Raw genomic sequence first — 21,812 nt, 5'->3', positions numbered from 1 at the left:
ATATAAACCAATTTAAACTGAAGGAAACTGATACAAACCAATTTAAACGGATACAAACTGATACAAAGCAAATTTAACTGATACAAACTGATTTTAACTAATATAGACTGATACAAACTGATAAAAACTGATACAAACTTATATAAACTTACATAAACTTATATAAACTGATACAAACCAATATAAACTGATTTAAACTGATACAAACTGATTTAAACTGATTTATAGTGATACAAACTGATACAAACTGATTTAAACTGATTTAAACTGATACAAACAGATAGATACAGATACATACCGACATAAACCGATACAAACCGATACAAGCCAATATAAAGCCATACAAACCAACACATACGATATAACTGATACAAACCGATATAAACCGATACAAACCCATAATCCCATACAAACTGATACAAAGCGATACAAACCGATATAAACCAATACAAACAATATAAACTGATACGAACCGATATAAACAATATAAACCAATATAAACCGGTACAAACCAATATAAACGATACAAACCAATACAAACTGATTTAAACTGATACAAACTGATACAAACCGATACAATCTAATATAAACTGATACGAACTGATATGAATGGACACAAACTGAGGACAAATAAAGAATGAACCAGAGACAAAGACGAGAACATGAACAAAGAGGCAGATAAACAAACTGAGATACAGATGGACGGCGAAAAGAAGAAAAAGGAAGGTTAGCCTCGTGTGACTGGTGGTAATGCTTGTCGTTTAAAGCGGGTGACAATGTGTTTTTGTTCTCTCCATCTCTCCACACCCAACTCCACCGCTGCAGACTCAATTGGATAAAGCTCAAGTCTCCCCTCCGCCACCTCCCACCTCCGTCACCAACTCCACCTTCCCCCCACAGTGCTACAATTCTGTATTGATCTTAATCTTTAACAACAACAACAACAACAACAACAACAACAACAACAACAACAACAACAATAACAACAACCCCAATGAGAAACATGTTCTTTTGTCTATCTGGGGCAGTGCTAACATATAGTCACCTTGAGGAATAACACCACACAACTAATGCATTGATCTCGCACCACAAAGCAAAAAGCCTTTGGGAATAAAAAAAAATAAAAGAAAAACCAAAAAAACAACAACCCTATAAGGCTTCAAAACATCTCCATAAAAAAAAATCCCACCATCAACATGAATAATAATAATACTCCTAATAATATTAAAGACTTTGTTGTTTGCAAACTCAAGGGCAGCACGGGAGAATGAAACCACGAACACAATTTTGAGGGGGGAAAAAAAAAAGAAGAACCGACTCCGAAACAGCAAGACCTCTGATTGTTTCAGCGATAAAATACATTGCCGTAAAACACGGCGCCGTTTCACGTGAGCCCTGCTTCAGATGTACTGCAGGTAATTGGAAGCAGAGGCCGCGGCTCTAGTTAAAACGAACCGGCGCGGAGGGGGAAGGACGCCCTGTTTACATCCTGGCGTTTGGAGCGTCGGCTCCGGCGGGTCTGACTCCCGACGCTACACGGGAACGCGCCTCGTCAGTCGCGTGGAATCGATGTGACAGCCCCGCGTCGGGAAGTCACGGCGCTCATCAATGGCTCAAGAGCGGCTGCAAGATAGAGATCGTCTGGCTGGATATGGCGAAATGTCTGAGACTTTTCCTGAACAAATGCGGGAGATCCGATAGGTCAGGCGAGCGCTTGGACCGTCCTGCTGCAGCCAGTTAGGCTTTGCCTCAACACAACACTGCGGCTGCCAACGCTGCGGAGAAGCCTGGCGATTCAAGAACAATAATAAATATTCTCTGCTTTTTAACTTTCAGCACTTTTACGGTGACTACATGTTCGTTTGTAGATGTATTTTTTATTTTAAGGTATCGGGTCTATTCTTTGCTATTTCATATCAAGTTTGCTGAACACTTTGCTATTTAAAAACTTACCACTCTGCTGCAGATTCTCGCTGCGCTTCAATGCCGTCCAATGGGGCAAACGTTTAAGCCTCATCAAAAAACAAAAAAACAAACATGAAATCCCCTTTTCAAAAACGGGAAAGTCACATGATAGTCTCGTTTCTTGTTGTATTTTCTTTTACATGTTATGAATAACAGTAATGTCACTATTTATTCAAAAGTACTTTTTGACAGCCCACGTTGGGAAGTCTGGCTGGATATCGCAGAATGTCTGAGACTTTTCCAAACGCGCAGATCCGATAGGTCAGGCATGCGTTCGTACCATCCTGCTGTAACACACCGCTCTGGCTGCCAACGCGACAGAAAAGCTTTGCAATTCCAAAAAATAAAAAAAAAAAAAAAAAAATAAGATTCTCTGCTTTTTTTTTTTTTTTTTTTACTTTCGTCACTTTTATTGTCACTCTACTTGTATTTGTACAAGTTGCCTTTTTCTTATTTGTATGTATTTGGTCTATTCTTTGCTGTTTCATTATGCTTTATATCTGTAAAGCAGCTTGCGTGGCATTTCAACTGAACAGAATTCGCTGTAAATAAACCTCAATCTAACCCGCTCGCCGTGCCAAAATCAGTGGCAGGGGCTGCTTATTGGGGGAAATTATGAAATTAAAGACAATTTCACTCCGTGGTGAAATACAGTTAATTAGCTGCCTGTGAGATGAGGTCTTTGATTAAACACATGAATGCACAACCAGATAAAAAAAATTAATAACAATAATAAAAAAAGATAAATCCGCGGTGACACATTAAATAGAGGACTTTCAATGGTGGAATCGGCCTTTCGTTAGTCTCTCTTTCCAACTAATACTGTGAAGGACAAACCGTGTGTAGTGGGGGAAACAAAAGAGAGAAAGAGAGAGAGCGAAAGTGTGAGAGAGAGAGACTGATGGAAGGCAAAAAAAAGGGCAGACAGATACTGAAATAGAGAGCAAAGCGAGAGGAAAGCAAAAGGGAGATACAATTGAATAAAAGGAGAGATAGAGAGAGAGAGAGAGAGAGAGAGAGAGAGAGAGAGAGAGAGAGAGAGAGCAAGAGCAAATTCCAGATTAATAATGTAAAAAAAAGCATATCCACAGCACCAGCCCCATTGAAGCTCCAGTGTAACAAGCCAAAGTGAGAGAGAATCCGGGACACGAGGGGTTAAGAAGCACAAACAATAACATTTCAGTAGCAGATGTCCTTGAGGCGAAACCAAGGACAAGGCAATTGCTAATCTTGTATTCCCAGCATGATCAAATCACCAGGCAACAGATATAAATAAAAGGACAGGAAATGAGGAATTCACATTCAAGGGTGTCAGCGGTGAAATGAAGATTCATGGTGAAGAGCTCTGGTGAAGGCAACAAAAATTAACTGCAAATAAAAGGGACAGGCGGCCTCCAAAGTCCAGCGTATAAAGTGGGTTTGGAGGGAGAAAAACACAGCGGTGCTAGATGGGGTCTGGGCGACGGCCATAGAGGGGCTGAGGAGAATAGGCTGCACTTTGTCATGGAGACAGGTGCCTTTATTTGACAGCCAACGTGCTGCGGCCCGCCTGGATATTCTAAAAATATGAATGTGACGGCGACCACCATCATCGGACGGTCTCATTTTCCATTCGTTTCGTGCGATCATTTGTTACTACAAACAGAACAGACACCCTTTGACTTTGTGCGCTGGAGTGAAATGCAAAAAAAATGAAATTACCAAAAAAGAAAAAGAAAAAAAAAAGGGTTCCGGGCAGGAGTTCATATTTTTTCAATAGTCATCGACCTTGCATTAATATCGGTAGGAGATGACTTTTTTTTTTTAATGTTTGCTCACTCCTTTCCAAATGGCCGTTGCTGAAATATAATAAAAGTCTATATATATCAGTTAAAGAATGACGTTTGCTATTTTTCAAACCAGGTCTAATTCCGTCATTGGTTGGTTTCCATCATTTATAATTTTTCATAACACAATTTCGCAGCTTCAATGCTTTATTATTTAAAAACTTACCACTCTGTCTGTCTCTTCGTGTATTTTAACAGGAATTACAGTAGTAATTTATTCAAAAGTACCTTTTGCGATTGCCAAAGTACATCCAGAGCATAACGTTGGCTACAGCAGGTTGGCGGTAGAAAGCGTAACAACTTCCTGTTTCTAGCCTCTTGCATTACAAATGTTGCCAAATTTGCAGAAGTCCATAAAACAGTGGAAAAACCTGATAAAATGCACAGTTCCCAATTTCCTTTTCTTTTGTATGACATATAAAGACTGTCTGACCATATTGTCGGATTCCATGGGTTGAAAAATAGTGACCCTATCGTTTAAGGTCCTTTCATGCCATTTCAATCTCCATCTTCCTACCTGTTTCTGCTCCTCTCCAAGTCCGTCCCACATGGACGCCACTATCTTGGATACGTCTCCGAAGGTGGCGTTTGGGTTTTGTCCCTTAATGGCCGCCTGCGTGTCTCTGAAGAACAGGGCGTAGGCCGACACCGGCTTGGTGGGTTCGTTGGGGTCCTTCTTCTTCTTCTTTTTCTGAGGTTTGGGCTTGGGCTTCATCATCTCAGAGGAAGGCCGTTTCTCGCCCGTGATCTGCAACACCATGAGAAACAAAGGGAAATAAAAAGTTAACGCTGATGAATGATATCAGCAAAACGAATCAACAATTAGAGAAAGAAATGCCTTTGAATTGGAGCATTGCTGCCCTAATGAATGCCTGCAACATTGTGTCCAGGTGAAGCATGTTAACCGACGACCCAAACAACCCTGGCATTTTTTTTCTTTTTTTTTCCTAGAAAAGAATGATGAAAAACACATTTGTTAGTTAAACGTATCAAGCTGTTTGAAATATCTATGATAGCATATTTCAGTAAGTTATAAATTCTGACTTTCATGCAAGAGAGTGAGTCTCCAGACTCCTATATTCTACTGGCTTTGATGCAGGGGAATGAATTATTAGGAGGCAAATGGAATCACCGAGGGATGGTACAAAAAGTCCTCTTTATCCTTTTTTAACACACATGCGTCAAAATACAGCAGGCAGGATGTAGTGTAGGTAAAAATAATGTTTGTATTTAGAACATCTTTGGTTTGAGGAATTACTGCATGGATTCAAATACCAAACACTCCCTTCAGGGCATAGGTTTGGCTTTCCCAGGTATGGTACCAACAGGTACAGAACTTCTTTCATCCTAGCAGCCATTGGGTTTTTAATTAAATGTGCATAATTTTAGATTCCCATTCATGCTTTTTCTATTTGTTGTAGGCAGCAGCCTTGGTCACCTGCTTGTATGTACACTTCTGCTCCCCCACGGGGATTTTACAGACTTACTCTGATCTACTCTACTGTGACCTTGAGGCTTCCTGCTATTCCAAACATCAATCTGGACTTGGTACAAGGTGTTTTGTTTATGTTTTCTTGATATGACAATTACTTGGATACACACATACACATACCCATAATGTGTCATTGATATCATTGCTTATTCCTAAACTTGTAGCCAATGTGGATCGTATCTAATTGGTAAAACAAATACATCTCACCACTGATAAATCTCCGACCACAACCACAATCACCCACAACTTCCCTTCTCCACACCTAAACCTAGACTACAGGCATCCCTGGGACCACTCCAGTTTTCTCTGCGGGACACTGACAGAAATATGTCTATTAAATGCTAAAATGCCAAACTCTGCCATTACGGTCAGCACCACCGCCCTGCGTAGTAGGTCAACACCGTAGGTTGAACCACGAACCAGCCCAAACACGCCTCAGCGCGCTCTCACGAGTTCCCCCAAACCACCGCAAGCCCAAAACACATGAGCGCTGAAGTACCTTGGCGTGAGGATCAGTCTCCTCTTCCTGATTGGAGCTCGAGGGGGAGGGCGTGGCTGATTTACTTCCCGGAGGAGAGGGTGAACCATGGGGAAGGGCACTCCTGCCGACCTGAGGGTTCAGCTGGGACAGTGCGCTCATGGGGTTGGCCAGTATCCTAGGTGAGCTGTTTAACAAGGGGTTGTGACGGGCAGGGTCATAATGAGAGCCGTCGGGGTGGTGTTGGTGGTGGTGGTGATGGTGTTGCTGGTGGTGGTGGTGGTGGTGGTGGTGCAGAGCCATCTCCTGCATCTGGGGTGAAAGAAAAACACCAGCTTTACTAACTTCACCTCTTAAAGTCAAAAAGCCAATTAGCCAAATAGCCGTGTATTTGGAAACGCTTACCCAATGTTCACGACTGGACAGGGTGGTTTCAAATTTCAGAAAATGGAGGTGAATCGGGGGAAACTTCAATAGAGTGCCAAAGGATTTGTAACTGCGGCAATGAGCGATAAACAGTTGATAGCGGGACGTGTTTTAGGAGCCTCAAAGTCTCAACTGTATTACAAAGACCGGCCAAAGAGATTTTGTCTGAGCTTCTGTCTTTTGTTCCTTCGCTACAACTACTGTACAACGCCCACCGTCAAATTCTTTGCTCACTTGCACAAGATGACAAACTTGTTATCCTGAATTAAAGCTTTATGTAGATCCTACTTTAGGGGGAAACCTTTTCCGGCAAATCCCCCGCGCTGCGAAGCCCCTCAAGTAGCAATATGTTCTTCAGTGGAGCATTAAATCCAAACAAACCAGCAGCAAAGCAATGAAAAAGAACGATCACAATTTCATTTCACAACGTGGGCGGAGTCAACCACCGCAGAGGTGGACAGTTCCGGGTTCTGGAACTTAAAAGCTCTGCCATGTTTTTGCTCCAGCCGTGCCCCCATCCAGCCGATTTGGCTCAGCGCTTGTATGCGTAGGTAGTGGCGACGAGCCGATCCAGATGGTTGACTCAAAACACCGGGACGGACTTTTGCTTTTTTCCAAAACAACCTGCCGTTTCTTCTCTAAAGGACGACACCCTTTCCCCCACGTTCCGCAAAACTAACACATGGTGAAAGAAAACAAATTAAGTGGAGAAAGCAAAGTACACTCAAATTTCACAGATTGATTCAATTCGATTAAGACTACATCTTTGCAACAAATTGAAACAAAACAGCCATTGCTAGTTATGATTCACCTGCTATGCGAGAACATTGGTGGAAAAAAACAACGGAAAAAAACAAAAAAAAAAAAAAAACATCACAGAGCCAGACCTCACAACCTCACACAAGTTCCCTGCCAGCAGTCTTGAAAAGATCTTCAATAATAACCACATCAAAAAGCTTTTCTTTAAGATACGTGGAGACAGAGCACGAACACAGACTAAAGGATGCTTTTAATGCAGGCATAAATGGGAATGTTTGGCAATTTACAGATCAGAAAGTGATGAACCAGCATTTATTAGGGCTGTTAAACATTCATGAGTTAAATAATACATTACACATTAGCACAGTGCTAAAAAGATCAAATTGAAAGGGCCCCAGCATATGAGGTCTTGATAAACACGAGTAGAGGTTCAAAGATGAAGGCTTTGCCTCTCAAATCATAATTGGTCCCAGTAGGTTCCTGGAATAAAAATGCGCCGCAAAGTAATGTTGTGAGAGGCTCTGGCCCGCTTTGAAAACTCATAATATTCACAGGACATTAGATTCTGTGTTTGCCTCAGCAGCTGCTAACAAAAGGCAGCCTTGAACAAAGACATTCCTTTGCATTTCAAATAACCATGCTCTAACCTCCCCCCAACCACTACAACCTCCAACTTCCAATCACAATTCAAAACACCATCACTGCTCTTCCTAAAACATGAGAAAACAGCTCAAAGAAAAAAAAGAAAAAAAAGAAGAGGAGAAAAAATAACTAGAGAGAATGAAGAGGAGAAATGTAAAAAAAAAAAAAGAAAAGGGGGGGGAAAGAGAGAAATATAAATCCATTAATTTTCCATTCTCCATGGAACTGCTCTTTAAGGCTCCTCACAAACCAAGAGGCATTGAAAAACCAATTAATCAAACATGAATGGCCTATCATAGCTACAGCAGACGCATTTCCATAGCAACAGCCTCACGGCGAAATTGTCACCCTTTAATGTGAGCCCTTCCATGTTTCATATAAACAAAAAGGAGATGTGCAGAGCAGGAGCCTGCACAGCGGAGAGGTAACATGGTACAATTACTACCATTACTACCCTGCCACTATTAGTGTCAAGGTCCTCATGTCTTAGGAACATTAGAACATAAACATGAATCTCTGAAATACATACAAATATATAAAAAAATATGTACATAAATAAAGATCTATAAATGATATATATATATACTATATATATATTTATATTAATTATATTTAAAAACAAATATACCTTATTTATATTAAAAAAAAAAAAAAAAAATTAAATTTTTTTTTAATATATATACACACAGTATATATATATATATACATATATATATATATATACACAATACTATTTATATAATATCAATAGTATTATCAAGGATAGCCGTGTATGACATCTGTATAATAATAAAACTCCCTCATTGATTTATTTTGTGGATTTTCATATTGTGGGTCTGGGTAACTACTACTATCAATCACATTGAATTCTACAAGAAAAATTCCTGGTATTTTGGGATTTTTATGTGGATCCAGCACACATTCCCCATTGCTATTATTTATATCCATTCACACGTTTCATAACGTTGCTTTGTGCCAGGTCTCCTTTTCATTAGAGCGGAGTGTTCTTTCCAAACTAATGAAACATGTCCCAGCAAACATACTTCAGATAATAAACTACACATTTGGTTGATTATGGAGTGTCTATGTGTAAATTGGGAATGCTAAAATGCAAATGTGTGCAAGCGCTACAGCATCTACATGACGGGAAGAAAGAATCAGAAAGGACATCACCTACACAGTTATTATCGTTACTTAATGCAATGTACAGCCATTTCCCTCATGACATCTGGCAGTTTGAATAGCATACTTTAAAGCACTCCAATTGTGATATTTGCTGTTAAAAGTCATCCAAATGAGCTTTTTAAATGTCTCTAAGTGCTTTTTTCGCTACCCTCACATATGCCAGACAGAGTAAGAAGTTATCAGGTAGTGCCATGAAGTCTGGGCTAAATAAAGCTACTGGCTGACTGCTATACAAATATTATGAAAGAATCTGACAAAGGTTGCTGGTTGCCATAGGTACTATATGTTAATTCCTCATGGTATGATCCACATAGATGGTGGAGAGAGAGAAGATGGAGGAGGTGCAGACTCAGGACTAAGTAACAGGATTTAGTTGGCACTTGCTGCTGCCTGAGCTCTAGCAAAGCTGAAATATACAATAATATACTCCTTACACGATTGCTGAGTTACTGACACAAATACATTTAATTATTTTGCGTCGGTTGGTTATGGTCAGAATTGATGAACATTTTAAGGACGTGATTGACAGATCACAGTGTGATGTCGGTGTCACGGCCGTATCTAGTTTCACATTGCAGTAATTTTGCAGTTGAAACGGCACCACTCTGCGTAACATTCACCAGGCTTGAATACCTCATCAGCACAAAATGAGACCTGCCTGATAATACACAATATCCCAGTAATCCACCTTAACATGAGGATAGTGTGTCGTCATGTCCCCGACACAAGAGAACATAATGACAGAAGAAATTTGTAAATGACAGAATAAATCTAGTATATTACAATGACTATCGTAATAATACAATTATTCAGTAGAAGTGCTGTTCACTCTGTATAGTATACTACACAGCACATACTACAATGTATTCTACTATACTTTATTGTACTATACTACACTATACAATACTATACTATACAGTAGTATACTATAATACTATATTATACTATACTATACTATACCATTATAGTATACTATAATACTATACTATACTATATGATTTTATTATACTATACTATTATATTATACTATACTATACAGTACTATACAATTATACTATGCTATACAATGATGTTGTAATATACGACACTATGTTGTTATACTTTGCAGTTATACTATACTATAGTATAATGTGCTATACTATACCATACTATATGCTGTTAAACTATACTACACTACAGGGCCGATTGATCGGATGAGGCGACTTTCATTGTGTTTTGTCCAATTACGATTGGTGACCAATCATTCTGAGTTTATATCCGTCATCAGAAATTGTGTTTCATTGGGCCTCATTGGGTATATCTGCCAAACGTCGATGACATCGCGTGATCTGATCACACTCACGTGATAGGACAGCTGCGCATACGGTCCCACCCCTAAGCTACAGTATGTCGCAAACCAGTGGTATAACTGCTATATGTTATTTGTACATGGGAGCGAGTGTTAGTGCAAACAAACAGGGATGGAGGTATTGTAGCACTTGGGGAAATGACTCATTGGATGGATCATGGATTATTACAACATTTGCTCGTCTGCTACCGCGCCGCAACTACATGAGCTGAGGGTTGACGACCGAGCCCGACCCAAGCAGCTTTTTATTTGACGATCGCGTTTTAGTACATGTAAAAGACACAGGTGGCGTCAGTACGACTTCATTCGCCTTTGACTAACAGTGTTTGCCACGGGAAAAATTAAAATGTGCTTTCTTTTCACAATAAAAGCAAGTAGCTCCTTTTACTGCCTTTTTTCGGAAACTTCCATTTTTCCGATTCCGACCATCCGATCACGACTATCGGGGTACTTTTTATGGATAGATAAAGGGAGGAGGAGGAGGAGAGAGAGAGAGAGAGGAATAAATAGATAAATAAATAAACAAATAAAAGGAAAGCATGGGGCAGGAGGGGGAATAAAGGCCGCCCCCTCCAAGTACCAAGATCCATCTACAAAGTTAGCCAGCAGACAGTTAGATATTGCTTTTGGGGGATGAGCACCCGGCCGACCCAAACTGTGATGTAAAGCCAGGAAACTCGGCGCGAACATGTTCCTCTGCCATCATTACGCCTGTCGTGTTTGTATTCACATCTTGTACATCATAGTCAAATGGGAGTCAAATAACAAAGGCCTTCCAATTACGTGCAGCACATTGTGTGTGAGATGGAATATCAGAAAGCCATTGTTCCCCTGCTCCCCATGACCTTACCTTTGAAACTGTTTCACAGCCGCACCAATTGCCTGCACCATTTGATTTAGCTAAGGGGATTTGACCACCAGCACAGAGATGAGAGAAGAGGGGTGGAGGAGGGGAGGAGGCTACAAGGAGAAAGAGGAGAGGACAAGACCAAAGGAGAGGATAATACAGCTGACCTTGCTCCGTCCTTATGCTGATCAAGCCCAACCCCACCCCAACACATACAACTTGAAACACGCAAACAAGGTTTTACATCACTGGAGTCACAATTAAAATGTTCTAATCCAGTGTAACGGAAGGCTTTCGTGCTTTTGGTTGGATTATAGGACTGACAAACGCAGTGGTGGTGAGCCTCCACGCCGTGGACTCCGCTCAGTGATGTGAGTTGTTTTGCTAAATGACTAAAAGTGTATGTAAATAATCACCTTCTGCCTTCTTATATCTGTCTTTACTGCACGGGACCATGGTGGCTAAAATGTTTTGAAATAAAATGAAACATGTGTATGTAGCCCAAATTAGAGAACATTTTCACCTGTAAGGGTTAAAAAAAAGTGCGGTCCGCCACACGTCTATAATACATGAATAAATCTGGCCCGCAAATGAAAATTAAAATAAACATGCTTAATTGATCTGTGCAATTTAACTGAATGTTTTTAGAATATGAACCAGAATAAAATACAATATAACAAAGATTGGTGGTTATTTGAGTTTGAGACCCCTGTATTAGAGACTTAAGCTGCTTTCACACATGCACTCCTGACAATATCTGGACATTGTCCGGATTTTCCCTTTCACGCATAAAGCAAAAAAAAAAACGGAGTTTGTCCGTGTCAGACGCGTTTACACCACCTGGAAATACTCTGTTTGGTTAGGACGAGGGGCGGAGCCTGGGGAGAGCGTGCAGGAGGCAACGACGCTGCTGAGTTTTACATCACACCCAGGATGGCGGACAAGGCTACAGACTTATCAGTTGTTTGGGCTTTTTTTGCATTGATACTCCATGTATTTGGATAATAAAGAAAGCAGAAAGAAGAACGAAGCAGCAACGCACCATGCACGAAGAGCCACACGAAGGTAAGTAACTGGCGCATGAGACGTCATCGACACGCCCATTCGCTCGCTGTGAATGATCCGGACAATCACCTGCTCGGTTCACACATACCGCTCAATAGGACATTACCCGGACTTTGTACTCGGGTGCTGGGTAAAGTCCAGGTAATATCCGGGTCAAATGATTCGGACATTTGCGTTCACACATATAGCTCCTCCGGGTAATGTCCGGATAATTTCAGGTTGACGGTGCATGTGTGGAAGCAGCTTTAGAGACTGAAACTACTGAAGGTCCACGTACCATTCCTTGGTGCTGCTATGCAGAACATGCGTAAAAAGAGAAAGTTGTGACACTTTTGGTAACTTCTGTAGCTTAACACTAAAGCACTGTTTCCGCTCTGTCCTGTTTGAGCGCATCCTCCCCTCTCCCTCTCTCTCTCTCTCTCTCTCTCTGTCTCTCTCTGTCCCACTCTCTCTCTCTGTCTCTCTCTCTCCCTCTCTCTCTCTCTCTCTCTCTCTCTCTCTCTCTCTCTCTCTCAGCACTGCCTGCTTGAACGGAGCCATCTTGTTTGGAGTGATGGCTCACTCACACAGGTTCAGGGCTGCTATTGTAAAATCACCCAGCGTTTAATTGAAACAAATGACTATAATAATAGAACATTATCCCTGCAGGCACCCAGCCATGACAGCTTTAATTAGAGGCGCGTTGGAGACTGATCCTTCAAACGTACGCCACGCTGGGCCCTGCGCCGCGCCGCCGTAAACAGGCCCCTCTGGGTTCCCAGCCAAACAATGGGCTCCGGGGTCCCTCAGAGCGAGTCCTCATCCAGCCCCGAGGGCGCAGCGCTACAGCTCTGCTCCTCAAAGAGACCCTGCCTTCACCCCTCCCTCCATGTTACTCCCCTCCGCTCGGCTCCCTCTCTCCCTCTCTCCCCCCACCTTTGTTTTTCCATCCCCTTGGCTTATCAAGCTCACGTACGAGTGTCTTTAGCGATGCTTAGAAGTTACTAGATAAGATATTTGATTTATGAATTGTACGTTTCTTAAGACGCCAAAAAATGAACAACGATTCCAGCTCATTTATGTCATGTCAGAGTTGCTTTATAAGAAAATGCTGTATTATACTGTAAACAGCTGATTCTGGGGTTAAAAAATGAACGTTTCGGTGAAGGCTAAAATGATTTACAACCCTCCAAGCATTATTACCAAGAGTCAATTCCGAAACACACTTTTTAACACTGTATTATTCATTAGGCTCCATTTGCAAAAAAAAAATAAAAATAAGCCACTTTCAGGTCAACTACTTATGATCGCTCCAATTAAATACCGCCATAAAATTGAGAGGAAAAAATAAAAATTAACAAATAGATGCCCGACACCTTGTGCCCTGAACTGGTATCAAGTAATTAATTTGGCACCAAAACAGCAAGTACCTCACAAACGATTGCAATAAAGAGGTAATTACAGTCGGCGTTTGAGTTCCACAGCAAAACGTGGGGTAAAAAAAAAAAGAAAAAGTAAACTGCAGGAAGGAAGCACGGAAAGAGCCCGAGATGGTCCAGGCCACCACGCCTCGGCGAGCGGTGTGAGGATATTAGATCCCGAAGGATTCAAATGTCTCCACGGTCTGCCCTTGCAGCGAGATCCTCAGTGTCGTGCTGCAGCGCATGTTCTATCAGCTGCAGTTCTACGGCTCATACACGCATCCAAAGTTGTATACTCCGCAAAAATCTTAAATCGCACTGTTTGCAGAAAAATAATGCATGGGGGGGGTTTGTTGAATTAGTAAATGAAAAATGGAAATGGATTAGAAACACTATTTCATATATATTTTTTTGTGTAAATGAATACACAGAGTAAAAGAGGGATCGGATGCCGTGTTTGTTAAATAGGATCCAGAAACGTCTCACTTTGGTAATACCATAAAGAGCCAGGCGCGGTGGGACTTATTGCTATGTTGCGCCGGTCGGCCCCCCTCGAGCGCAAATTTAGATCACGTAAAAAATAAATTTCCATTTAATTTACCGAACAGTACAACCAAACTAATTGACCTCTTTAAAAAAATAAAACCCAAAACCTAGAAGAAAATAATTAACTACCCACTGTTTGCTATTACAGTGGTACCTCGACTTACGACTGCGTCTACTTACGACTAATCCAAGATGCCAGCAGCGATAGTTGCGAAAATTTGCATCGACTTGCGACCGACTGCTCCAAGAGACGAGCGTGGAAATTTGCATTTGGCGCGTCGGCGGCCAGTCAGCAGTCAGTCAGCAGTCAGTCAGCAGTCAGTCAGCAGTCAGTCAGCAGTCAGTCAGCAGTCAGTCGGCAGTCAGTCAGCGGGCGACCTACATCGTGTGTGCACGTAGTTCGTGGCTTATCGATATTTTTTTTCATATTTACTGTGTTTGTGCTGTGTATTTTGTTTATTTTCACCCTTCATGATTTCATAATTCATATGGGAAAAACTGCTTCGACATACAACTGTTTAAGGAATTACAGTCGTAAGTACCACTGTATTGGTTTAATGGAGTGTCTCCGAGGAAGGTGTGTAAAATGGCTTAATTCGATGTCTCCTTTGTCACTATAAAACTCTGTAAATACATTTTGTATTGATCATCATGTTATTTCCCGTAAAAGTTGCTCGTAAATGGCTTGTTTTGGATGAATTTTAAATCGGATTTCAAAAAATAAATAAAAAAAATGGAGGCTCCCGGCTCGAGCTGCTCGTTCCGACTTTTAAAAACCAACGCGAAGGAGGAGAATCGCGATAAGATCGTGGATCGTGACCCTGCCTGAAACAAACTGGTGATATTCAAAATATTTCTGCCATATGGGCCACGCCCACCTCAGGGCCATCCCTCTCTTTCTCTCTCTATCTTCCTATCGCTCTTTCTCATCGCATCAATCTCTTTTTCCCTTTCTCATTCACTCTATCCCTCTCTCTCTCTCTCTATCACTCTCTCTTATTGTCTTTTTTCCCTCCCTTTCTCACAGTCATCCCCTCACTCTTTCTCATGGCGTCTTTCTTTTGATCCCTCCCTCCGTTTTCTCTCTCCCTCCCCTGTTACATCACTCTTTCTCACTGGGTTTTTTTTCCTTCTCTCGCTCTCTCTATTTCTTATTATGCCTGTCTCCCACTCTTTCCCTCTCATTAAGTCTCACTCTCCCCCCCTCTCTTTCTCATTACATTTCTCTATATCCCCCACTCTCTCCCTCTCCCCCTCTGTCACTCTCCCTCTCCTCTCCCTCCCCCCCTCTCTCCATCACGTCACCCATTCCCTCCCTACCCCCTCCTCATCCCTCTCCCCTCTCCCTCCCTCTCTATCTCCCCCTCTCTCTGCCTTTCTCATTCCTTTTCTCCTTCTCCCCCTCTCCCCCCCTCCCTCATCCTCCCTCCCTCTCCCTCCCTCCTCTCTCTCGCTCCCCCCTTTCTCTTTCTCAACGCATCTCTCTCCCTCTACCCCTCCCTCACTCTACCTCCTCTCTCTCTCTCTCTCTCCCCCTTTTCCCTTTCTCAATACATTCCCCCTCCCACTGTCTATTTCCCTCTCTCCGGGTGTGTCTCTGTCAGCCCTCCCCTTCTCCTTCCCCACTTTCCCCTCCCCTCTCCCTCTCTCCCCTTACCTCCCTCCCTCCCTCTCTCCCTCAGCCCTCCCCTCCTCACGCAGCATCACAGGCCCGTCTGACATGACATGCAGGCGGAGCGGTGGGGACACATGCTCCTGACGTCAGAAGGCACGGCTCCACACCTCCCGCTAATGAGACCGCTGACTGCCGTGTCAAACACAGCGCACATATGTGTGTGTGTGTGTGTGTGTGTGTGTGTGTGTGTGTGTGTGTGTGTGATGTGTGATGTGTGTGGGGGTGATGCATGTGCATGTGCACGAACAACCGAAATGAGCCCAGATGCGCAAATACAAAGAGGAAGAAAAAGGAAAAAAACCTGACAAACAAAAAAGTATGTATTCTTGCTTGTGGTGTGTGTGTGTGTGTGTGTGTGTGTGCACGTTCACGCACACACACACACACACACACACACACACACACACACACACACACACACGCACACACACATATAGACAGTTACAATTTGAGGTCATGCCAAGAAATGTGCTATCCAGAAGCTTATTTGCATGTGCCTGAACTCGAACCTAACACATCTCTGACAGGAGGCTTCATCACCTTCTCCTCCGCCTGTGAACACATGTTACACACACTGGGTTCAACACACACACGCACACGCACACGCACGCACACACACACACACACACACACACACACACACACACACACACACACACACACACACACACACACACACACACACACACACCATCCCTGGCTGCTGTAATGATACACTGTCACTAAACGCTGTGTCGTGTGGAAGTAGGGGTGTTAAATTGAAAGTACGATTTAAGAGCGTCTGGATCACTGAACCACTTTGTTAGACGGTATTAAAATATGGGCGCTATCAATATTTATACAGAATATCTGACGCCCTCCGGGGAGTGTTTTTGTTCATGCGTGACCTTTTGAGAGACTTTACAGCAGACTCTGCAGTCAGCGAACTCAAAAAAAATCAAAATAAAAATAAAAAATGACAACCGCGTGTTGCCTAAACGAGCTGCATTGGCGCTGATGTTTGGTGGAACGACAGGTACGGACGGTCTCCCGCGGGAAACCGCCCAGGACGCTCTCCGTCGCCACCGGGAGGAATATTCCTGCTGCTGCTGCTGGTGGCGGCGGTGGTGGTGGTGGAAGCAGAATTAACTGATGGATGGTTGAGATAGCGCACAGTGCAATATGGACAAGATCTCCGGACGTGATAAATGGCAGCGTGGGGCCCATGGCTAAATCTAATATAAAATCCTTTATCTATGTATCTCCCCTTCATAACGCCAACGATCTGATTCCGGGTTGTCTCTGTGACTCCTGCTCCATAGGTCGGAGGAGGAGGAGGAGGAGGAGGAGGAGGAGGAAGTGGAAGAGGGTGAGAAGGAGGAGGAGGAGGAGGATGAGGAGAAGGAGGAGGATGAGAAGGAGGAGGAAGAGGAGGAGGAGAAGGCGAGGAGGAGAAGGAGAGTAAAGAGAAAGAGGAGGAGGAGAATGAGGATGAAGGAGGAGGATGAAGAGGTGAGAAAGGGGAAGGGGGGAAGAGGGGGAAAAGGAGGAGGATGAGGAGGAGAAAGAGTAGGAGAAGGAGGAAGAGGAAGAGGAGGAGGAAGAGAAGGAGGAGGAAGAGGAAGAGGAGAAGGAAGAGGAGGAGGAGGAGGAAGAGAAGGGGGAGGAGGAAGAGAAGGAGGAGGAGGAAGAGGAGAAGAAAGAGGAGGAGGGGGAAGAGAAGGAGGAGGAGGAGGAGAAGGAGGATGAGGGGAAGAGAAAGAGGAGGAGAAGGAGGAGGAGGAGAAGGAGGAAGAGGCAGCGGAGGAGGAGTAAGAGGAGGAGGAGGAGGAGGAAGAGCAGGAGGGAGGAAGAGGAGGAGGAGGAGGATAGCAGCGACACATGGTAGCATGAGACGGATCCTCAGGGTTTCGACGTCTCGTTAGCGATCCTTAACGATTAGTGATCACAGCGACCAGAGCGGCCATGTTTACCACACGGAGCAGGAGGAGGAGGAGGAGGAAGAAGAAAAGGGGGAGGAGGAGGAGGAGGAGGAGGAGGAGGGCATTTCCCCACAACGAAGACGTCAATCTGCATTTGTTCCCCGAAGGAGTTTAAATTAAAAAAAAAAAAAAAAAAAAAAAAAACTCAGATGAATGAAATGCAATTTCTCTCACGGAAATGTTTGGTGAGAAAGTTCCCTGCGCGTGCCACTCAACACTGCTTCATGAGGGTTTGTGATTAAAAAGGAAATTAAGTTTGCACCTTATCCCCTGATTAGCTTAATCCTATAGGTTAATTGACTTTTATCAGAAAGAGAGAAAAGAAACAGAAAAGAATAGATTGCCTAATGTCCCAGCTGGCACGGAAAATTCCCCCCCAATAATGAAATTGGAAAATAACCTCAATTTCTTCTAAGATATTTCTTAATATACAACCACAGCCTCATATCATATTGCTGGAGAAATAAGGTACTTTCTCCCAGGAGATGAGAAGAGAATTGAATTTTTCCTTATCGGTCATCTATTTTTCCACAGAATGCTATTACTTGCTGCCTGCCGTTGCTAAGCAACAGGAAATATTAATAGGACCTTTTATTAGCTGGGCTTTACCAGTGGAGTACTAAAATGAGGAAGTGGAAAACATGAATGTGTTACATAAATCTCCGAACCTTTCAGGGTTTTGCACAAGTCTCTGTTTGTCCAGTGATTTATGGCTGTGATGGTTCATTTATGGGAACAGGAGGTGTGAAATGCCAAAATGGAACATTAGCCCAAGGCACTATTTGGATGTAAATAATCACAGAAAAAAAAAAAAGTTGAAAAAAAACAAAAAAAAAACAAAAACCCCAACGTTTTCTTAAGCTTAAAATAAAAACTACAACAAAAAGAAAATCTGGATCTGGAGAGCGTCTGGTTCCGCTGGAGGCATTGATCATTTCAGAGCATCTCTTGCGCACGACTCGTCATTGGAATAACTAATAGAAGTTCCATTCTATCAGTTCTTGTTGAACTGTGCTGAAAAGGGAGAAAAATTCCATCATTTCACCAGACACTCTAATCCTTTTCACCGATGACTGTAAATGGAGGTCGAAAAAGAAATGGCTTTTCTTTTTCTTTTTTTTCCATGTCATCATCACATATTGCATTTGAATAAGTATAGCATAATGCAGAGGCTCGAAGAAAAGAAAGTCTATAAAGACGGACATTATGATGATGGACAATGACACAAAATGATTAAAAAAAAAAAAAAAAAAAAAAAAAAAAAGAATTCTAGTAAGATAGTAATTAGAATCTAAAATCTAATTTCACTTTCTATGAAACAATTTCCCTTGTAATAAGTCTGCATTGTTAATGGAAGAACCATGGCTCAGTGCAGCACGAAATTTTCCAGGAAGTGAAACGATCGCTTTTGTAATGATGGAAAACCAATATTTTCTTGACAAATGCGCCGTGTGGTTTTAAATTAGACGATTTCCATTCATAATAAACCTGTAGGCGCAGACTATTAAATGTAGAAGGAGATCCTCTGTTAAAACAAATGAAGCCTCACCCGTGTAGTCTGTCCTGAGTTCTAGCTTTGAATGTTTGGTGAATAAAGGAATGACAAATACGTAGATAAATAAATAAAATATACACGTAAATTAAACATTCATTAAAAAAAAACAAATACATTAGAATAATAAATACATAAATAAAACATATGTAAATGAAAAATAAATACATTTAAATAATAAGTAATAATAAGTAAATAAGTGAAAAAATTATATATAATAAAAAAAAAAGTTAAAATACAATAAATAAATATAGTCATATTTAATGCCTACACAGATTAAAAGCCTTGGCTGCAAAATTCTATAACAAAAGAATGAAGGAGAATTTAAATAAGAATACAGCACAGGTCACTATGGCGTCCAAACAAATTTTTGAAAATGACCGACTCTGGAATATGAGTATTTACTTTATGATGTCATATTTATTCTTTATTCCAATAAAGTATAATATGGAACCATGACTAATTGTATTTAAGTATTCCCACTGGTGTGTGCTCTGTCAACTGCCTCTGTAAGTGTCTTCCACAAAGTATACAATTCACTTGCTAATCACGAATTGATCACGAATTCCGCTCCAAATATAAAACCCGGAGCTAACGTCACTCTCATAACCATTATCATCCAGCGACACGGCTCAAATACCCAGTAAAAGTAAAAGATTGATAAGATCAGTGCAACCTGAGCACAGCTATTAAATGTCTAATGTGTATTGGTACTTGCAGAAGATGCTATGACAGTGGGGGAATTAACAGGGAGAGAGGGAGGAAGAGGGAGAGAGAGTAGAGAGAGTAGAGAGAGAGAGAGAGAGAGAGAGAGAGAGAGAGAGAGAGAGAGAGAGAGAGAGAGAGAGAGAGAGAGAGAGAGAGAGAGAGAGAGAGAGGGCCCTGCCAAGTGCATCAAAGCTTGAGAGAAAAGCTCTCTCTCTCTCTCTCTCTCTCTCTCTCTCTCTCTCTCTCTCTCTCTCTCTCTCCCTCCCTCTCTCGCTCGCTCCCTCTCTCTTTGAAAGATATCAGGTTTGTGCAGGAGGGGCTTCCGACCGCAACACAATAAGCATCTGCAAAAGACCCTTATGAATTGAGAATGGCCTCTCTACCGAATTAGGAGGAGTACAGTCAACGATGTGTCCGAACTTTCATACAGGAGGAGAGAAAAAAATAAAAAATAAAAGAACGGAAATGACTCAGTGCTTTCTGGTCCGAAGGCCCAAGTTGACTTCATAGACCCCATGTCTCTTGGATGTTCATTTGTCTTTTTTTTCTTTTCTTTATAATTCATTTTAAATCCTGAATAGGACCAACCGACTAAAATAAGGCAACCGACCAGAGCTGTTACGGTGAAAAATGCTCCTATTGGACTGATGGGTCTCGCAGAAAAAACATTTTGAGTACAATGTTATTCCCTCAAAAAAACCCAACATAATTTCTCTCAAAGAGTCAACAACCTTAACCGAAAAAACCTGCACGTACATGTTCACGTCGTTGTTTTGCATTATATACAGTATCTATGCGTATCTATGGCCTTGTTCTTAAACATTACGCCCCCCGATGGAGTACTTTCAAATGCTCAAATTCTTCATTTGAGACAATTTGAGATAGAGTTAGTGTTAGCGTTAGGGTTAGGGTTAGGGTTAGGGTTAGTGTTAGGGTTAGTGTTAGTGTTAGGGTTAGTGTTAGTGTTAGGGTTAGTGTTAGTGTTAGTGTTAGGGTTAGTGTTAGGGTTAGGGTTAGGGTTAGGGTTAGGGTTAGGGTTAGGGTTAGGGTTAGTGTTAGTGTTAGTGTTAGTGTTAGTGTTAGTGTTAGTGTTAGTGTTAGTGTTAGGGTTAGCGTTAGGGTTAGGGTTAGTGTTAGGGTTAGTGTTAGGGTTAGTGTTAGTGTTAGGGTTAGGGTTAGGGTTAGTGTTAGGGGTAGGGTAGTTTTAGGGTTAGTGTTAGTGTTCGTGTTAGGGTTACAGTTAGGGTTAATGTTCGGGTTAATGTTAGGGTTTGGGTTAGTGTTAGGGTTAGTGTTATTTGCATATCCATATTTTTGAATTTTAAACTCTTTAAATCAAGTTTGGAAAAAAAACAACGTATTTCTTCTATGGTTTCTGTACATTGCGGTTCAACCAAATGTGACACCGCCCCCCAGTGGAATAAAAGCAAACACGCAAACGTCTCCGAACGACGGCTTCGGTCGTGGAGTTTCCTTGGATCTATCAATAAAACTAAACAACCAAATAATAACCGCTGATGGTGAAAGTGCTACGGAATGCTGGTGGTGTGTGGTCCTCTACAATAAGAATTAGCCCATCTTATACACACACACCCCTCTTCCCCTTCCTCCCTCCCTGTCTCCCTGTCTCTCTTCCTCCCTCCTTCATTTCTCCCCCTTCGCCCCCACCCAACCCCCCCACTCTCTCTCTTCCTTCCTCATTCCCGTCCTCCCTCCATCCAGCCCCAATTGCACTCTCTTCGTTGCCCCGTTCACGTATTGGATCTGCCTGATGAAAACAGATCTGGCCGCGACGCCACAATAGAAGGGCTGATGCAGGAAAGATGAACCCTAATGGATTTTTTTCTTTCGTTTCGTTTTCAATGTGCTCAAGATTGAATATATGGCCTGACCTCCAGATGTAGTGGATCCATTTCAACAGCAGAGATATTGTTTAT

The 21,812-nt window shown here is 42.1% G+C and overlaps 1 protein-coding gene across 1 annotated transcript in view; it reads right to left on the bottom strand.

Annotated features, from left to right (window-relative positions):
* tox2 (TOX high mobility group box family member 2) overlaps positions 1 to 21,812 on the bottom strand; it is a gene marked incomplete at its 5' end in the record, with an annotated part of 118,542 nt that overhangs the window by 8,585 nt on the left and 88,145 nt on the right. Inside the window, 2 exons of the mRNA XM_080000794.1 lie at positions 4,309 to 4,539; positions 5,783 to 6,073. Of these exons, the coding sequence (XP_079856920.1) occupies positions 4,309 to 4,539; positions 5,783 to 6,073 (522 nt within the window). The remainder of the gene's footprint in view (positions 1 to 4,308; positions 4,540 to 5,782; positions 6,074 to 21,812) is intronic.

Source organism: Zeus faber, assembly GCF_960531495.2.
Source record: "Zeus faber genome assembly, chromosome: 5".
Taxonomy (NCBI): Eukaryota; Metazoa; Chordata; class Actinopteri; order Zeiformes; family Zeidae; genus Zeus; species Zeus faber.
Note: the sequence above shows the minus strand (reverse complement) of the source record. Positions and strands in the feature narration are given on the sequence as shown.